At 40.0% G+C, this 14,831-nt stretch overlaps 1 protein-coding gene across 18 annotated transcripts in view; it reads right to left on the bottom strand.

Moving 5' to 3' along the window:
* Positions 1-2,946: 2,946 nt before the first annotated feature.
* The window catches only part of CNTN4 (contactin 4), a 936,745-nt gene continuing 924,860 nt past the window's right edge, over positions 2,947-14,831 (bottom strand). For all 18 annotated transcript variants that reach the window (XM_058288376.2, XM_058288377.2, XM_058288387.2 and 15 more), the window contains 2 exons: positions 6,820-6,988; positions 2,947-4,770 (listed from right to left, as the gene is read on the bottom strand). In XM_058288376.2, the coding sequence (XP_058144359.1) occupies positions 4,670-4,770; positions 6,820-6,988 (270 nt within the window). In that variant the 3' untranslated portion in view covers positions 2,947-4,669. The remainder of the gene's footprint in view (positions 4,771-6,819; positions 6,989-14,831) is intronic.

Genomic DNA, 14,831 nt, shown 5'->3' with positions numbered 1-14,831 from the left:
CAACTAAGTTTGATGGTGACAAGCATCCAAACACAGAAGTTTGAGAAAAAGAACAATGACTGATTTATAAAACAATCACCAACATCTGGAGAGCACAGCATTAAAACCTCAGGTTTTATGCTATCTATTAAATGGCAATTATCAGACCTCATCCAGACAGTCAGATTCCAGAATCCATACTCTTAATCACTTCATTAGGCTGCCTTTGTAAGGCCCCAAATCTGGCATTTTGTGTGGAATAATCTTGGGTATGTCTAGAGATTGACAATAAGTCTTTGATTTTAAATGGTTCACCCCTAGGGAAGCGAACTTGGCCCAGTGGTTAGGTCGTCCGCCTACCACATGGGAGGTCCGCAGTTCAAACCCCTGGCCTCCTTGACCCGTGTGGAGCTGGCCCATGTGCAGTGCTGATGCGCGCAAGGAGTGCCGTGCCACGCAGGGGTGTCCCCACGTAGTGGAGCCCCACGCGCAAGGAGTGTGCCCCATAAGGAGATCCACCCAGGGTGAAAGAAAGTGCAGCCTGCCCAGGAATGGCGTCGCACACACGGAGAGCTGACGCAACAACAACAAAAAAGAAACACAGATTCCCGTGCCGCTGACAACACCAGAAACGGACAAAAAGAACAACATGCAGCAAATGGACACAGAGAATAGACAAACTGGGGCTGTGGGAGGGGCGGTGGGAGGGGTGGGGAGGAACAGGAGAGAAATTTTAAAAAATGAATCTTAAAAAATAAAATAAAGGGTTCACTCCTCAAATTATTATAGATGGCTATATTATGTTTTTGGCCAGAGTACTGTTCTAATTGTAACAACAGAAACACACAGTTGATTTTATCTCTTAATGGAGGAGACCAGTAGCATTGATAATCCAACACAGTGTACAAAAATCACCTGTTGGTTACCTTACTTTAAAAATTACATGACATTTTAGTAGCTTGGGAAAAGGTTAATTAGGATTTAACATTACCTCCCAGATGTAAATAAACACAAGTTTGATGGTAGGAATAACTCAATAATTCTATTTTAAGTCAAAAGCTATAGCAACTCCCACTTCACAGGCTGGAAGAATTCAGAGCTCACCTGAGATATAAAGTTTATCATCCATGTCTTCTGCCTTCATTGAAAGATGCTTCTTTATACAAAGGCTATGTGGGCTCTACAAAAACTCAGGGACTTTGAGAGAATCAATTATCTGGTAGAGCAGAACTCCCTTTTATACTGTTAAAAATCACAGGTGGATTACATTCAAACGAGAGGGTAAAATTAAACACTTTTCTAAAAGGTTAAATAAAAGCTATGCAATGCTTTCCTACTATTCCTCTGCAGAATCATTGTGCAAAAAGCCCAAACAGCAATATATTCCACCTGAGAGCTTTACTTGGTTTCAGGACCTGGGAAAGTCCCCTGGGCTGGCTAGGTATAGGAAGCCTGTTGTTTAAACCTGCCCAGTATTTATTTTCCCAACTGAAAACATCATAGTAATTTTCCTTTAGCAAACTATCCCTCTCCTTTGCGAATAGGCTTGGTTTGAGCAAGGTGCTCTGGCTGTGAGGCTCAAATGTGATCAATCAGACTCTTTCCCAGGAATTTGGAATTTGAGCAGAGTGGCATCAAAATAGAAAACAAAGCTGACCCATCACTGTAACCCCAAAAAGCCATTCCAAAGTTTCTGCAGTTTGGACTCTCAGAGTAGCCTGGTTCTTGTTCTTATCAAGACTTGGTCATTCCGTTTGTCCTTGGCTATCCTGTGTTATTCTGATTAGTTCCTTTTCGATTGCTCAACAACAGAGTTGTTACTGTTGCTTGCAACCAGTGAACCCTGCCTTCAATAACCAAGGAAACCAACAAATCAGACAAGTTTGGGTGAAGAAGCCTATGAGGCACTTTCTAAAATATCTTCAGCTAATCCAGGGCCTCAATTTGTCAGATGATAAAGCTGAGAGCTAAAAGAACATCTTTGGGGCATAAAGTTAGAAGCCATGTCTTCTCATACTTTCCACCACATCACAGAAGAAATGACACAGTCTACCCTGGTTGGTTTGCTATGGCACACAGGCAGCCAACTGATGCAAAATGCTATTTCAAAGACCCCTTCAATCAATTAATCAATGAGTATTTATTGCAAGGCACTGTGCTAGGCACTATGGAGAGTACATGGAAGATAAGACCAAATTCCCTGCCCTCAAGGAGCTTACAATCTGGTTGGGAAGACAAGGCATACATACAAGGAAAATTAAGTAACAATACAGGAGTTAAGTTAAAATGCAAGATAACAGTACAAGAAATTTCCAACAGCAGTACCTGATTAATTACTAAAGGAGTGGTATGGACAGGGGTTGCAGATAATTCAGATGAAGGCTATCACCAGGACCTAAGTATGGGGAAGCTTCGCTGATGAGCTGAGTCTGGAGCTACCCTAGGACCATGGGCATGAGGGTGGGGGAGAAGAGTGAGAGGGGCATTTCAGGAGGGGGCTGTCATAGGATCAAAAGGCACAGAGGTGAGAACAAGCAAGCAGTGTTCAGGGGCCAGTGGGGGCTCAGTGTGGCTGGATACAAAGTTAGGTTGTTAGGTTAAAGAGGACCTTAAATGCTCAGGTTTAGATTTTATCCTTTTAGTAATGGGGCTGGGGGAACCTTAAAAACAACAACAACAATAGATATACTTAGATTAATTACACAAAAGACTGAGCTAATGGAGAAAAAACATTCAAGTTCGATCTTCAGGTCTTTTATTTGTGGATTTAACTCTCTACTTACAAAGAGGATTTGAAATAACATCTTCCAGGTGTCATTCCAAAGGAATAGCTCTGGGTTCTCTAGCTTTGGGTCATGGCCAGAGATTTGTGAGTCCCTCTATGATGCCCAATTATAACTAGGCTCAAGGGTGAGCTAACAAATTCCCTGATAGGCAGGCAGGAAAAATGCTCCCAAAAGACAAGTATCTTTACAAATGACAGAATATTTATTAACAATACCTTTAAAAAAAGATTACATCTGCTAGATCACTGATAAATATCATTTACACTGGGGTCTGGAACTACCTAGGGTGTCATTTTTTTCATTCATTTTATTATTTTGTTTTTTTTTTTTTGCTTGTGGTTTTAAATTTCATTTTACTTTAACATAGAAGTAACCATATCAAACTAAGAAAGGAACACAGCTTGAAATACTGACAATATGTTTCTGGTTAACACCCTAATTTTTACACAAGTGGAATCCTGATTATGACTTTATTGAATAAATATAGCTAGAAGGTTGAAAAGTTATCTTATTTGTAAGCAAAGATGACAAATTACAGGCAATTTTGAGCTCTTTGAGAAAGAAGAAAAGGTGGCAGCATGTTTACATGTGCAAATTTTTATAGAAAATTTCATTGCCTTTTTATATTCACTGTTCACTAGTGTCAGCTTATAAAACCTCCCCCTTCATAATAAACGGTTCTTTTCATAAGAATACAGTTTTGTTGATATTGTCATTTTCCAGTGTGTGATTTCAAGACTTAGAAGGTAAAGCTTATAAAGCAACTAGGCTATCTATTGCAAAACAGGAGAGTCATCAAGATACCATACAATTGTACTAAAGATCTTTTATAGAGTCATATGAAAAAATGTCTTTGTGGCAACTATTTGCTGAAATCTGCCAAACTCCATACATAGTTTTGATTCAAAAGGGCTCTATTATTTAAAGAGATACATGTATTATATGTAAGAAACTTTGTAAAGAAATCATGAATCCATCAACAGAGAACTATTATTTTTTTCAAATATACATTCAAAACAGATACATTTAAAGATAGTAAAATGATCTTTTATCCTTTGAAAGACCTGGTTGACTCTAGTAACTTTTGGCTTATGTTACTACAGGATATGTAACTTCAAATTTAATGTCTAAGATAATGCTACTACAAAGACAATGCTAACTTAGTTGAATAAAAAGAAAGTCTTACCGCACAATGCTAAATTCAGGGATGGGAATATTGCACAGAGTGCCTCTTGGGCAGCAGATTTAGTTTTGAGATTGCAGCCATTCCTGAAACCATCTCAAGTTGTGTTGAACAAGAAAATTCACAACGGGGTGGGAATACATAGTCTACATGTCAAAAGGACTTGATTCAATGCATTAACTGTCAAAGGAGTCATTTACATACAGTGGCCTTGAGTTACAGACCAAGTCTTTAGCTGTTCCGCCTGCCACCACATCCTTGTAAAACTGTACAAGTAATTTGCAATTTATTTACCAAGATGAGTTTCAAACTCTGTCTTTAAAGGAAATATTTTCAAATCATAACTGTATGACTGTGCCGCCCAGAGCATTTTACAGCCGAGGAAAAAATTAATATCTATATCATATGTTAACTTTAAAAAATTCTATAAAACACTAAATATATAATAAAAAATATGCATATAAGGACATATGTAAACTGCTTTGGTAACATCATATTACAGATGTTTTCAGTGCATTGCAGAGTTTCCAAAGAAACTTCAGACAAAGCTAGATTTGCTTTGAGGAAGTACTGTATAATGCCATTCCTAAAGAAGCAAAAAACATTTTTTCCAGTAATAAGATGTACTTGAACAACAATATTACTTAGTACTGGGTGTCTTCAAAACAACTAGCTAAATGTTGCTTATATTATAAACGGCAAGTCCTTGAGAGAACTTTTGTCATAAACTAGACCTAGCTGTGAGGGAGATCATTATGGTACTGATGGCTGACAGCGTGCACGCATTCGAAGTGGAAGCCCCGGATCCTCTAGCGTAGGCATCTGAAAAGAGAAAAACAAACCACACTTAGAACAGCCTGGTCCTGGCTACAAAGACAAGAGAGGCCTCAGGGCTTATTAAAACGGCAGAAGTAGCTAGTTCTCCTGGAAATGCTCAGATCTCAGTGACTTCATAATATCAGTTCTATGATTTAGCTATAAACCTGGAAGCAGGTTATAGGACCTCTGGACCTCAGTTTATTCAAACGTTTGTAAAATGAGGAGATCCATGTCTAAGGTGAGAAAAAACTTCCAAGTCACTAGTAGCAATATTGCTAAATATTATGATATATCAATGATGCAGAAAAATAATTGCCACTTTCTTTTTTTGCACAGATTGATATGCCACTTAAGTCTTATGAAACCCTACAAAGATCAGGTATTGTCAGTACCCCATTTAACAGAAGAGGAAATTGGGGCTTGGAGAAATAAGGTAACTTGTTTAAGGTCAGCCAACTGGTAAATGGCTGAATTGGGATTCAGAACCACTTTACCTAATATAGCCCTCTTCTCCGAACAATATAATCTCCATTTTTTTTGAAACCTTTTCTTATGCATCTTATATTTGTCATAGCAAGAGGTTACTAATTGTCATTCAGGGTTTCATCAAGATTGTAAAGATCTCTTTGACCAATATAATGAAACTCTCTTGAGGTAAGAAATTATGTTTGTTCTCATTTATATCCTTCTCATCGAGTGCCTACACCAGTATAATTGCTTAATAGCTATTTTTATAATGAATGCAAACAAGAATCATCAGTTAGACTGAAAAAAAAATCCCTTGCAATGATAAGAAAGCAGGAATTCAGATTTTAAACCCAGTGAGATAAACCCCCAAATAAACCTCAATCTTATGTTTTTGTGGCTTGTATTATTTCCACATCCAACCATATAGCTGGCTCTTTTTCAATAGAAATTAGAGGCCTTGTTTATCAAGGTGTAGAATCCAGTTCTCCCAGGTTTTGTGAAATATAAAAATGCCTTTAGCCTTTGCATGCAAAAAAAAAAAAAAAAAAAGACATAGTAAATATAAACTCCATCTAGAAAAACTCGCCAATCACACCCAAAATTCTGGAGCACGGTACTGTGCAATCTGTTTCGCATCTGAAATTCTGTTCTATTTGTTAATGTTAACATTAATATTTAACCCCACTTACATGCAAGACAATTCAGGAGAAGGGTAAAATGATTAGTGAAATGTTTCTATTTTGATTTGAGACATCTTAATTTTGTAAGAACAATTAACAGTACTTAGTGGATGCTTTCTTATAACTTGGGGTCAGCAAGACGTAATACGCCTTTTCCTCATCTGAAAAATAATATGCCCCTGAAATATTAGCAAACATAATATTTGAAAAACACAATAGAATTATTCCCTCAAGAAAGAATACTCTAACTCACTGTTTAATAAAATTTGCAAAGATAATGTACCTAAATATAGACACATGCATTTATGCACATATGTTACATGCACACATTCAAAATAATGTTAAGTTCAAAATATTTTCAGCTAAAGGCACTGAATTACATTGCTTCACTAGAGATAAATTGCTATAGTATTTTTCAAGACCTGTTTTACTTGTTCCTGCCAACTGAGTCATGCTTTTAACTTTTAAGCTATAATTTTGGGATTATAGAAATACAAACCCTGCACGTTAACATGTAAAAACCCTCTTGACTGAGTTTGGAATGTTTTCATCTGGGTTTTGATGGGCAACTGATTAAATCAGTCAAAGCTGGCCAGCCTGTTTTGTGCACAAAACTGTTTTTTTTTTTTTTTTTTTTTTTTTTTTTAATTTTTTAATTTTTTATTGACTTTGTAATAATATTACATTAAAAATATATATGTGAGGTCCCATTCAACCCCACCCCCCCACCCCCCACAAAACTGTTTTTGATCAGCAAATACTAATTGTCCGAGGGAGGGAGATGGACTGCCCATTTTTATATTAAATCTTCATTTAAAGTCTTAATTTCTTTCAAACCCTCTCTCAACTGAAAGACTGACAATATAAAGCAGGCAGAGAGAAGGGAGAAGAAGTACATTCTTACTTGTTATCTTTGGAATTCGAATTTGTTCACTGCTGCTGCCATCTCCTCCATCGCTGAATGGCTTAATTTCTATTATATAATCTTCATCAAAAGGCAAAGAAAGCTCCACCGATGTTTTATTTGTTTCAATGACAGATGTGCTGCTTTGTCTGTTCCATCTGTACAAGACCTTCCAATACAGAAAGAACAGGTGTCACCTGCTGTCCTCACAAAGGCCCCAAAGATGGAGACTTCATTTGCTTTCACCTCTGGGCACCAGTGAAATGCAGCGATGCTGAGGTTGCCAGGCGGCCCCCACACAGTTGGAAGCTGCGTGGATGCTGAGGGCCACTTCTGCGGCTGCCATTTCATTATGAGGAAAGTGTTGAAAGTACACTGCAGAGTGCGGCGGGGGCAGCGTGATTCTACTAACCTGCTATGGGTGTGACCTGACATAACCTCTCTGAAGCTCCATGTATACAACTGGAAAAATGGGAAAAAGTAATCCCTCCTTGAGGATGCAGAGATCTGTTATACATGAGAGGTTTGGGCATCAGAGTATACTTGGCCACTGTGTGACTGTGGACCACTTACTTCACCTCACTGAGCCTCAGTTCCCTCAAGTATAAAAGGGGGATAAAAATACCCACCTTTCTGGGGGTGTTTTCAAGATTGCACAAGGACTGACTAGAGTGAAGCTCTTGACTCAAAGGGAGAATGTAAAAAATAGTATCTAGGAAGCCTTGAAGGAACAAGAGATGAAAACATACTTGGCAAAGGTTAGAAGCACAGGGCAAGCCCACCAGGCTTTTATTATCATGAACATTTTGGAAAGGGAACATTTCAGCACAGGGACAGGGTCTCTGAAAGGCAAGGGCAGTAACCCCTCTCTTCCTCCCACTCATCCTCTTTTTAAATTTTTAAATATATTTTTATTTTTTTAAAAAGATACTTAGATTACACAAAATGTTACACAAAAAAATACAAGGGATTCCCATATGCCCCACTCCCCACACCTCCCACCCTTCCCCACATTAACAACTTCTTTCATTAGTGTGGTACATTCATTGCAATTGATGAACATTTGAAGCACTGCCACACAGCAAGGACTATAGTTTATATTGCACTTTACATTACACTCTCCCACTCCATTCTGTAAGTTATGGCAGGACATATAATGGCCTATATCTGTCGTTGCAATGACATTCAGGACAACTCCAAGTCCTGAAAATGTGCCCATACCAAGAAACTTGAATCTTTGGGCTGCCCATGTGCCAGCTGGGCTCTGAGCTTTAGCAGAGTTGCAACACCTACTCTCCAGTTCATTGGACTTACCCAGTACAAGAAACAAGGAGTGAGGATGGACAACCACCACACCAAGGGACTGAGAGAGTCTACAGCTGCAAGCAAGAGAGTCCCATCCATTAGCCATATGGGATCAAGGCCCCCTAACAATTAGAGGTGGAGTGGGCATCAACATCCCAGAATCCTCAGGACTGGGGAATAAAATATGGACTAGAGTGGACTTACTGGTATTCTACTATAGACTTATTGTAATTCTAACAATCGATCTTCTTGAGCCATGTAAAGAAGGGATGTTAAAGGGCAACTGCTGTCACTCCAGAGATGTCTGTACCTTGAAACAGCCCTATTTATGCTTCTTTGTTTAGCTTCTTGGCCCTGTTTGAGTTCAGATTTTGGGTTGGCGATTCATTGGATGAGGTGGCCAACTAGTGCTCCTGAAAACAAATTCATCTGCCTGAGACCACCTGCTTTGATTGGCATCAACTCCAATGAGGAGCACACTACAAAGGAGACCTGGAAAAGTGCTTCTACTTTCCTGGATATAGCAGTGACAGTGATGATGGTAACCATCTGACAAACACTTTCCGAGAGTTTACTATGAGCCAGGAGCTTTATCTATATGACCATATTTAATCGTCACAACCATCCTACAAGGCAGGTACCATCTCTTTTCACAGGTGAGGAAACTGATGCCCAGAGATGTTGCAGAGCTGGTAAGTGGCAGGGTGAGGACCCCGAAACTCATATTCTGAAACCACCATAGCCACTTTTGTTTCCCCTTGCAATAAAAAGATAGCGTCGGATAAGATGTGGTTCTCAGCCCAGGCTGCATATTAGAGCCCCCTGGGGAGCTTGTGAAATGACTCATGCTCCAGCCCTAGAGTTCTCAAGGAGGCGGATTTGTATGCCAGGGGATATTTGGCAATGTCTGTGGACATTTTTGGATGTCACAACAGAGGCTATTTTCATGTAGTGGGTAGAGGCCAGGGATGCTGCTAAACATCCTACAAGTTCACAAGACACCCCCTCAGCAAAGAATTATCCAGCTCAAAATATCAGCAGAGCCAAGGTTTAGAAGACCGGCTTTAGTGCCACACCAGCCTCTCTGAGTCAGACTCCAGAAGTGCAGCCCTAGCTTTGGAACTTTATAGAAAAAGGTCCTCAGGTGATGTTAATGTGCACCCTGGGATGGAATCATGAATTATGAGTCAGTGGTTGTCATATTTAAGGGTGCATCAAAATCGCAGGGAGAGCTTGTTAAAGCACTGACTGCCGGGCCCACCTTCAGAGTTTCTGATCTGATGGGTCTGTTGTGGGACCTGAGATTCTGCATTGCTAACATGTCCCCAGATAACACTGATGCTGCTGGTCTGGGGACCACACTTTCAGAACCACAGGATTAGGTAATCCTTCCCTCAGACCCCTTATAAATCCTGATACATTGAGGTTAGAGATATAAGGCCACACTTCTATCGCAGGACAAAACCAAACACAAGTGAAATCCATAAAATTCTCTTAAAATGGGTTAGATCCCATTTGTTGGCTGGCATTTCATCACCTTAATTTATGTCCCTCTAATATAAGGAAGAACACGCAATTTCCTTAAGGTGGAAAGATTCATACACACCCCTTCCCCTGCCCCTCCTTCTCTGGAGCATCAGTTGTATCAGACTCAGCAGCCTCTTGCTAATGATGAGGCTCAAATAAATCCTCCGGCACTTGCAGCAGCGTCAAAGCTTCTCATCACTGCCCTTCAGGAGAATGGGCTGGCTGATGTGATGCAAGGTCACATCTGGCTTCGAGGAATAAATTGCTTCTTTGATTTACCTCTGGTCCTTGCCAGAACATGGTGAATTCAACTAGTTTCAAATATAAATCCAAAAGAAACACTTCCAGGAAAAAAGCAGCCCTTTTATCAGCAGTGCTTATCAGTCTTGTAATATTAGGCATTGCAGTGGAACCCAAACAAACCTTTATTTACACCAAATACTTGGTTCACCTGATTGACCAGACAACTGTGCTTGCATTTCATATAAGCGCTTGGGGGAAGACAAGGAGAAAGAGACAAAGAGTGGGAATACTGATAGCAGCAAACCTACTGAGTGTTACATCTGAACACTAGGAGTTTTAAATGCTTACGTGGATTACCTCTTGAGGTAGACACTGTCATTGTTGATTCCAAAGATGAAGAAGCTGAGGCCTGGTGATGTTAAGCAACTTGCCAAGGGTCCCACAGCCACTTAGTGGTGGACTCAGCATTAAACTCAGACTGTTGGCTTGAGAGCCTATATTTTTAACGTCTGCTTTGTTATCAACTGTGTGACCACAGTCAAGTTGCTTCCCTCTCTGGACTCTATTTCCATGAATGCAATATTAGACAGTAGAAAATTGGGGCCCATTGGTCACATCCACGCATATGTTCTTTGTTTGGCCCCCAGAATGTTTAAAATTTTTTTGAATTAGATATTAATATTTAAAAACCAAGAAATTGTACATTATAAAAATTCATAGTTTTGGGGTTAAACTGAAAAAAACTAGAAGATATGGCCACACAGGTCTACATTTCCATCTGGTAACAATCACCTAGAGCTGAGAAGCTGCTGCTCATTTTGGACAATCACAAGCTCTGCAGTTTGTCATAGTCCCCACCACTCCCTATTGTGTTGCATTGGCATGTGCCCACTTCAGGACCTTTGCATATCCTGTTTGCTGTACTTAGAAGACTTTCCCAGAAAGCAGCTTATTTCCCTCTCTCCTTTCTTTCAGGGCCTAAATGAAATGAAATGTCATCTCTTGGAAGAAGCTTTCCCTGGTCTTACTACAGAATAATAAGTCACTCTGGTCCACCCCATAGCACTCTTTCTTTCCCTCACTCTGGTTTATTTTTCTTTTTAGTACTTTATTGCCACTTGATATGTTTGTTGCTGGCAAGCAGAATAGCAAAGTGGTTACTGCCTGTGTTCTGACCCCAGGCCTTCAACCTACTAGCTGCCTGACTTAGGCAAGTTACCAAACTTCTCTGTGTCATGGTTCCCTAAAGAATTATACCTATCTCATAGGGTTATTATAAGCTAATAATTACATCTATCTCATAGGGCTATTATGAAGTCAAAATGAATTAGAATAGTGCTTGGCATGTGAGTATGCGTGTGTGTCTCTCTATATTTTTTTACAGTGTTTGCTGAATGGACTAAGCCAACCTGCCTCATTTTTGTTACCTCCCTGGCTCTGTATGCAGTGGTGTCTGTGATACACAGACCAGATGTTCTCCTTTTAGTTAGCTTTGACATCATAAAGCAGCTTAAGGATTTGTGCTGCAAGTTCTGGGCCTTAAACGTTCTAAAGTCAATTCCTTACTGAGATTGTCTACTCAAGAAGCAATCCCATCAATCCATACAATTTAGTTAAAAAACAAAAATAAACCTTCACCCCAACACCTGCACTATTTAGCAGGAAAAGTGAATTACAGAAGGAGTAAGTCTAATATAAACAATAGCCATTTTTATGCATTAAATTCTCTAACAAAGAACAATTGTAATCATATCCACATTTTATTTAGCCTAGAATCCCACCCACGAAAGAGGCAGCAGAGAGCACTTCCAGAAATATCATGGGTGGGATCACCCCCTACCCTTTCCAAAATGCACCCACATACCTGGGAAAATTGTCTTAATTTCTGCAGTGTAAATACCAAACAAAACCAAAACATAAAAACAAGGCAATATAAAAATATACCCTCATTCATGGGCCCATGGTTTTTTTATTTTCCTCCCTCAGCAATTCTTATTTCTTTCCTGCCTTAGGGAGAAAAACTACTTGTTTATAGTTAATCAACTCAACTTAGCTTTAGTCCTATATACACACACATATTTGAATTATATATTCTGCATACATTTACATATATCTGTAGCAATTCAGTATCTATCCCACCAGTTACAGTGGGTTTCCTTCAGATGTAACAGGGCAGGTAAAGAAAGTCTGGCTCCTCCAATCCCAGCCCTAAGAAGAAGGGGAGTGACTAAGTTGGACATCAAGGAGAACTTGGAGATCCCCCTTTCCTACCATCTGGTGTAACCTTGTTATTCTCTCTCTCTTCTACTGTCTCCACATTGTTTTATGCAGCATTTCACACACTTGATACCCATCTATCAGTGATGCTTCCTAAGACACAAATTTCCCCACTTGGGGGTGCCACTATAGTATTCATAGAGATAGCCTAGATCTAGAAGATACAATGGACCAATATGAAAAACCCTGTTGGGGAAAAAATGTCTAAATCTATGGCATAGATAGGTTGCATCACTGGGTCTGCTGCTAGGAACTGAAAAGGTTGCAGGGTTCTCCTGTTTTTATTTGTCCCAATGTTGTATTCTATTTTAATAGAAATAAAAATAGTTTCCCCAAATCATACAACAAACCAAGAAGGTCTTTTTTGGGAGGTCAGATGCCCCTGTGTTTCTTTTTATTTTTTTAAAAATTTCTCTCCCCTTCCCCCCGCCCCCGCTAGTTGTCTGCTCTCTGTGTCCATTTGCTGTGTTCTTCTGTATCCACTTGTATTCTTGTCAGCAGCACCAGGAATCTGTGTCTCTTTTTGTTGTGTCATCTTGCTGCATCCACTGTCCGTGTGTGCAGTGCCACTCCTGGGCAGGCTGCACTTTTTTTGCACGGGGCGGCTCTCCTTGAGGGTTCGCACTCCTTGCACATGGGATTCCCTATGCGGGGGACACCCCTGTGTGGCACAGCACTCCTTGTGCGCATCAGTACTGCGTGTGGGCTAGCTCATCACACGGGTCAGGAGGCCCTGGGTTTGAACCCTGGACCTCCCATGTAGTAGGCGATGCTCTATCCATTGAGCCAAATCTGCTCCCCCCTATGTTTGTCTTGATCTGCCTTATTCCACCATACTCTGTTGAATTCTGTCTTGCACAAATGAATCTTACAAATGTCTGCAAAAGTGTCTGTCGAGGTAAAAATATATATAAGAAGGGCCTTCTTGAAAGGCACTACCAAGACTGGCTCATCTGTCAGTTCTTGAGAAAGGGCAGGAGTATAAAGAACTGGTGACTAAATAGTAGTCATTACCCAATTTTTCTCTTAAAAATACCTGTAATCTTCTAGATCCTATTCACTGAGGCAAACTTCAGTTCACATATTGATCCCTGCCCTGTGAGAGCTGAGGGCACTCCAAGCCACTTTACTCAACAGGCTCCAGTTTTCATATTGTAAAATGAAGGGGGTTGACTAGATCTCTAGGATCTATCGCTGACCTCATTCTTTGACTGCCTAAAATAGTTTAGGTGGGTCCCTGACCTTCAAGTTTATTTCAGCTTATCTGAACTTAAAACCTAGTTAAAGGTCCACCACGGAACTTGTGTTGCATATCCCCACGGACTTGTAAAGCTGTCTGCATTTTTATTGTGCTGTCTCTAACTGTTCTAATGGGTGAAACTGGATGCTGAGAGGGAGAATTTCACTCTTTGTGTTTCTTTTTTAAAAAGTTCTCTCCCTTGGTTTGGTTAAATCAGTTCTGCCCAGGTCACAGCTCCATTTCTTTCCTGTAGCAGCCTGAGCCTGGTTCGAATTATAAAGTTAGAAAGGTCATCCTTCACTCTTGCCTTCTTTCTTTTGACCTTTCTCCTCTTAACTTGACTCACTCATCTTCCTGCCTACCCAACCCCATGTCTCTCTTGCTGTGGATGAAACAGATCAACTAAACTATTTCACACTAAGAGGTTAATGATTTAGGCATTCAGGAAATGAAGGTGCAGTTCTAATACAACTGTAGTGTATGTATCCTTAGGGAGAAATAATGGTGACAAGTCAGGCACTGTCCCCAACCAGTTGAAAATTCATAAGTCAGTCATCAGGCAATCACAGTTATCCAAGAGGATACAAAGTTCTTTAAAAAAAAATTTAACAAAAAGATGGAGCTTTGGCCATCAGGGAAAGATGAGTGCTGGTTAAGGATGTAGAAGTATGGGGTGGAAATATTAGATGGGCAACACTCAGAGGAAAAAGGAGAGACTTGAAGTTTCTCATTTAAAACAAGAGTCCCAGGGAGTTCAGTTACATAGCCAACAGGGTATCAAAACACAGAGTTCCCAATTCTTTGTGCTACGTACTGAACAACACTTCCAGAAAAGTATAAAAGAGGACTCAGTGAAAGGTCCACAGCTCAATATTCAGGAAATGTTACTCTGCTGCTGGAATACAAGTCACTGTGCTAGAGGAAAAAAGCCCACGGCATGGAAGATCTTCTGGATTCCTCTCTCATCACATTAACGAAGGCTCCACCGCCAACTCTGTTAACTCTCAAAGCCAGCTCTGGCTCTACCAATGACCCATGTTTTTGAAGCAGTACCTAATAATGCTGCCGTGTTATTCTCAGCATCTCCATGCAAAACAAATGTCCTCAACAGGCAGCCTGTCGGTCTAATTCACACTGCAGACCAGTTCTCTTTGGCCTACATTGCATTGCCTCAAATGCTGTTTAAAAATAAAGCAAAACAATGAAATTGAATGGGTTGCTAACATTGAAAAATTGTAAAATTTTACATAAAAATTTATTTTCTGCTATCTCTCAAGACACTGGAGAATATGAGGTATTGTGTCCACTTTTTTACAAGGCAAAGAATGGCAGGAGGTGAATAGCAGTTGGCACATTTTAACAATAGCTTTCATCTAGCCTATGTTAGCCATTTATGTTACTTGATGGGTAAGTGCCTTTG

The sequence above is a fragment of the Dasypus novemcinctus genome, chromosome 26, assembly GCF_030445035.2.
Source record: "Dasypus novemcinctus isolate mDasNov1 chromosome 26, mDasNov1.1.hap2, whole genome shotgun sequence".
Taxonomy (NCBI): Eukaryota; Metazoa; Chordata; class Mammalia; order Cingulata; family Dasypodidae; genus Dasypus; species Dasypus novemcinctus.
This window is presented reverse-complemented; position numbering and strand designations above follow the sequence as displayed.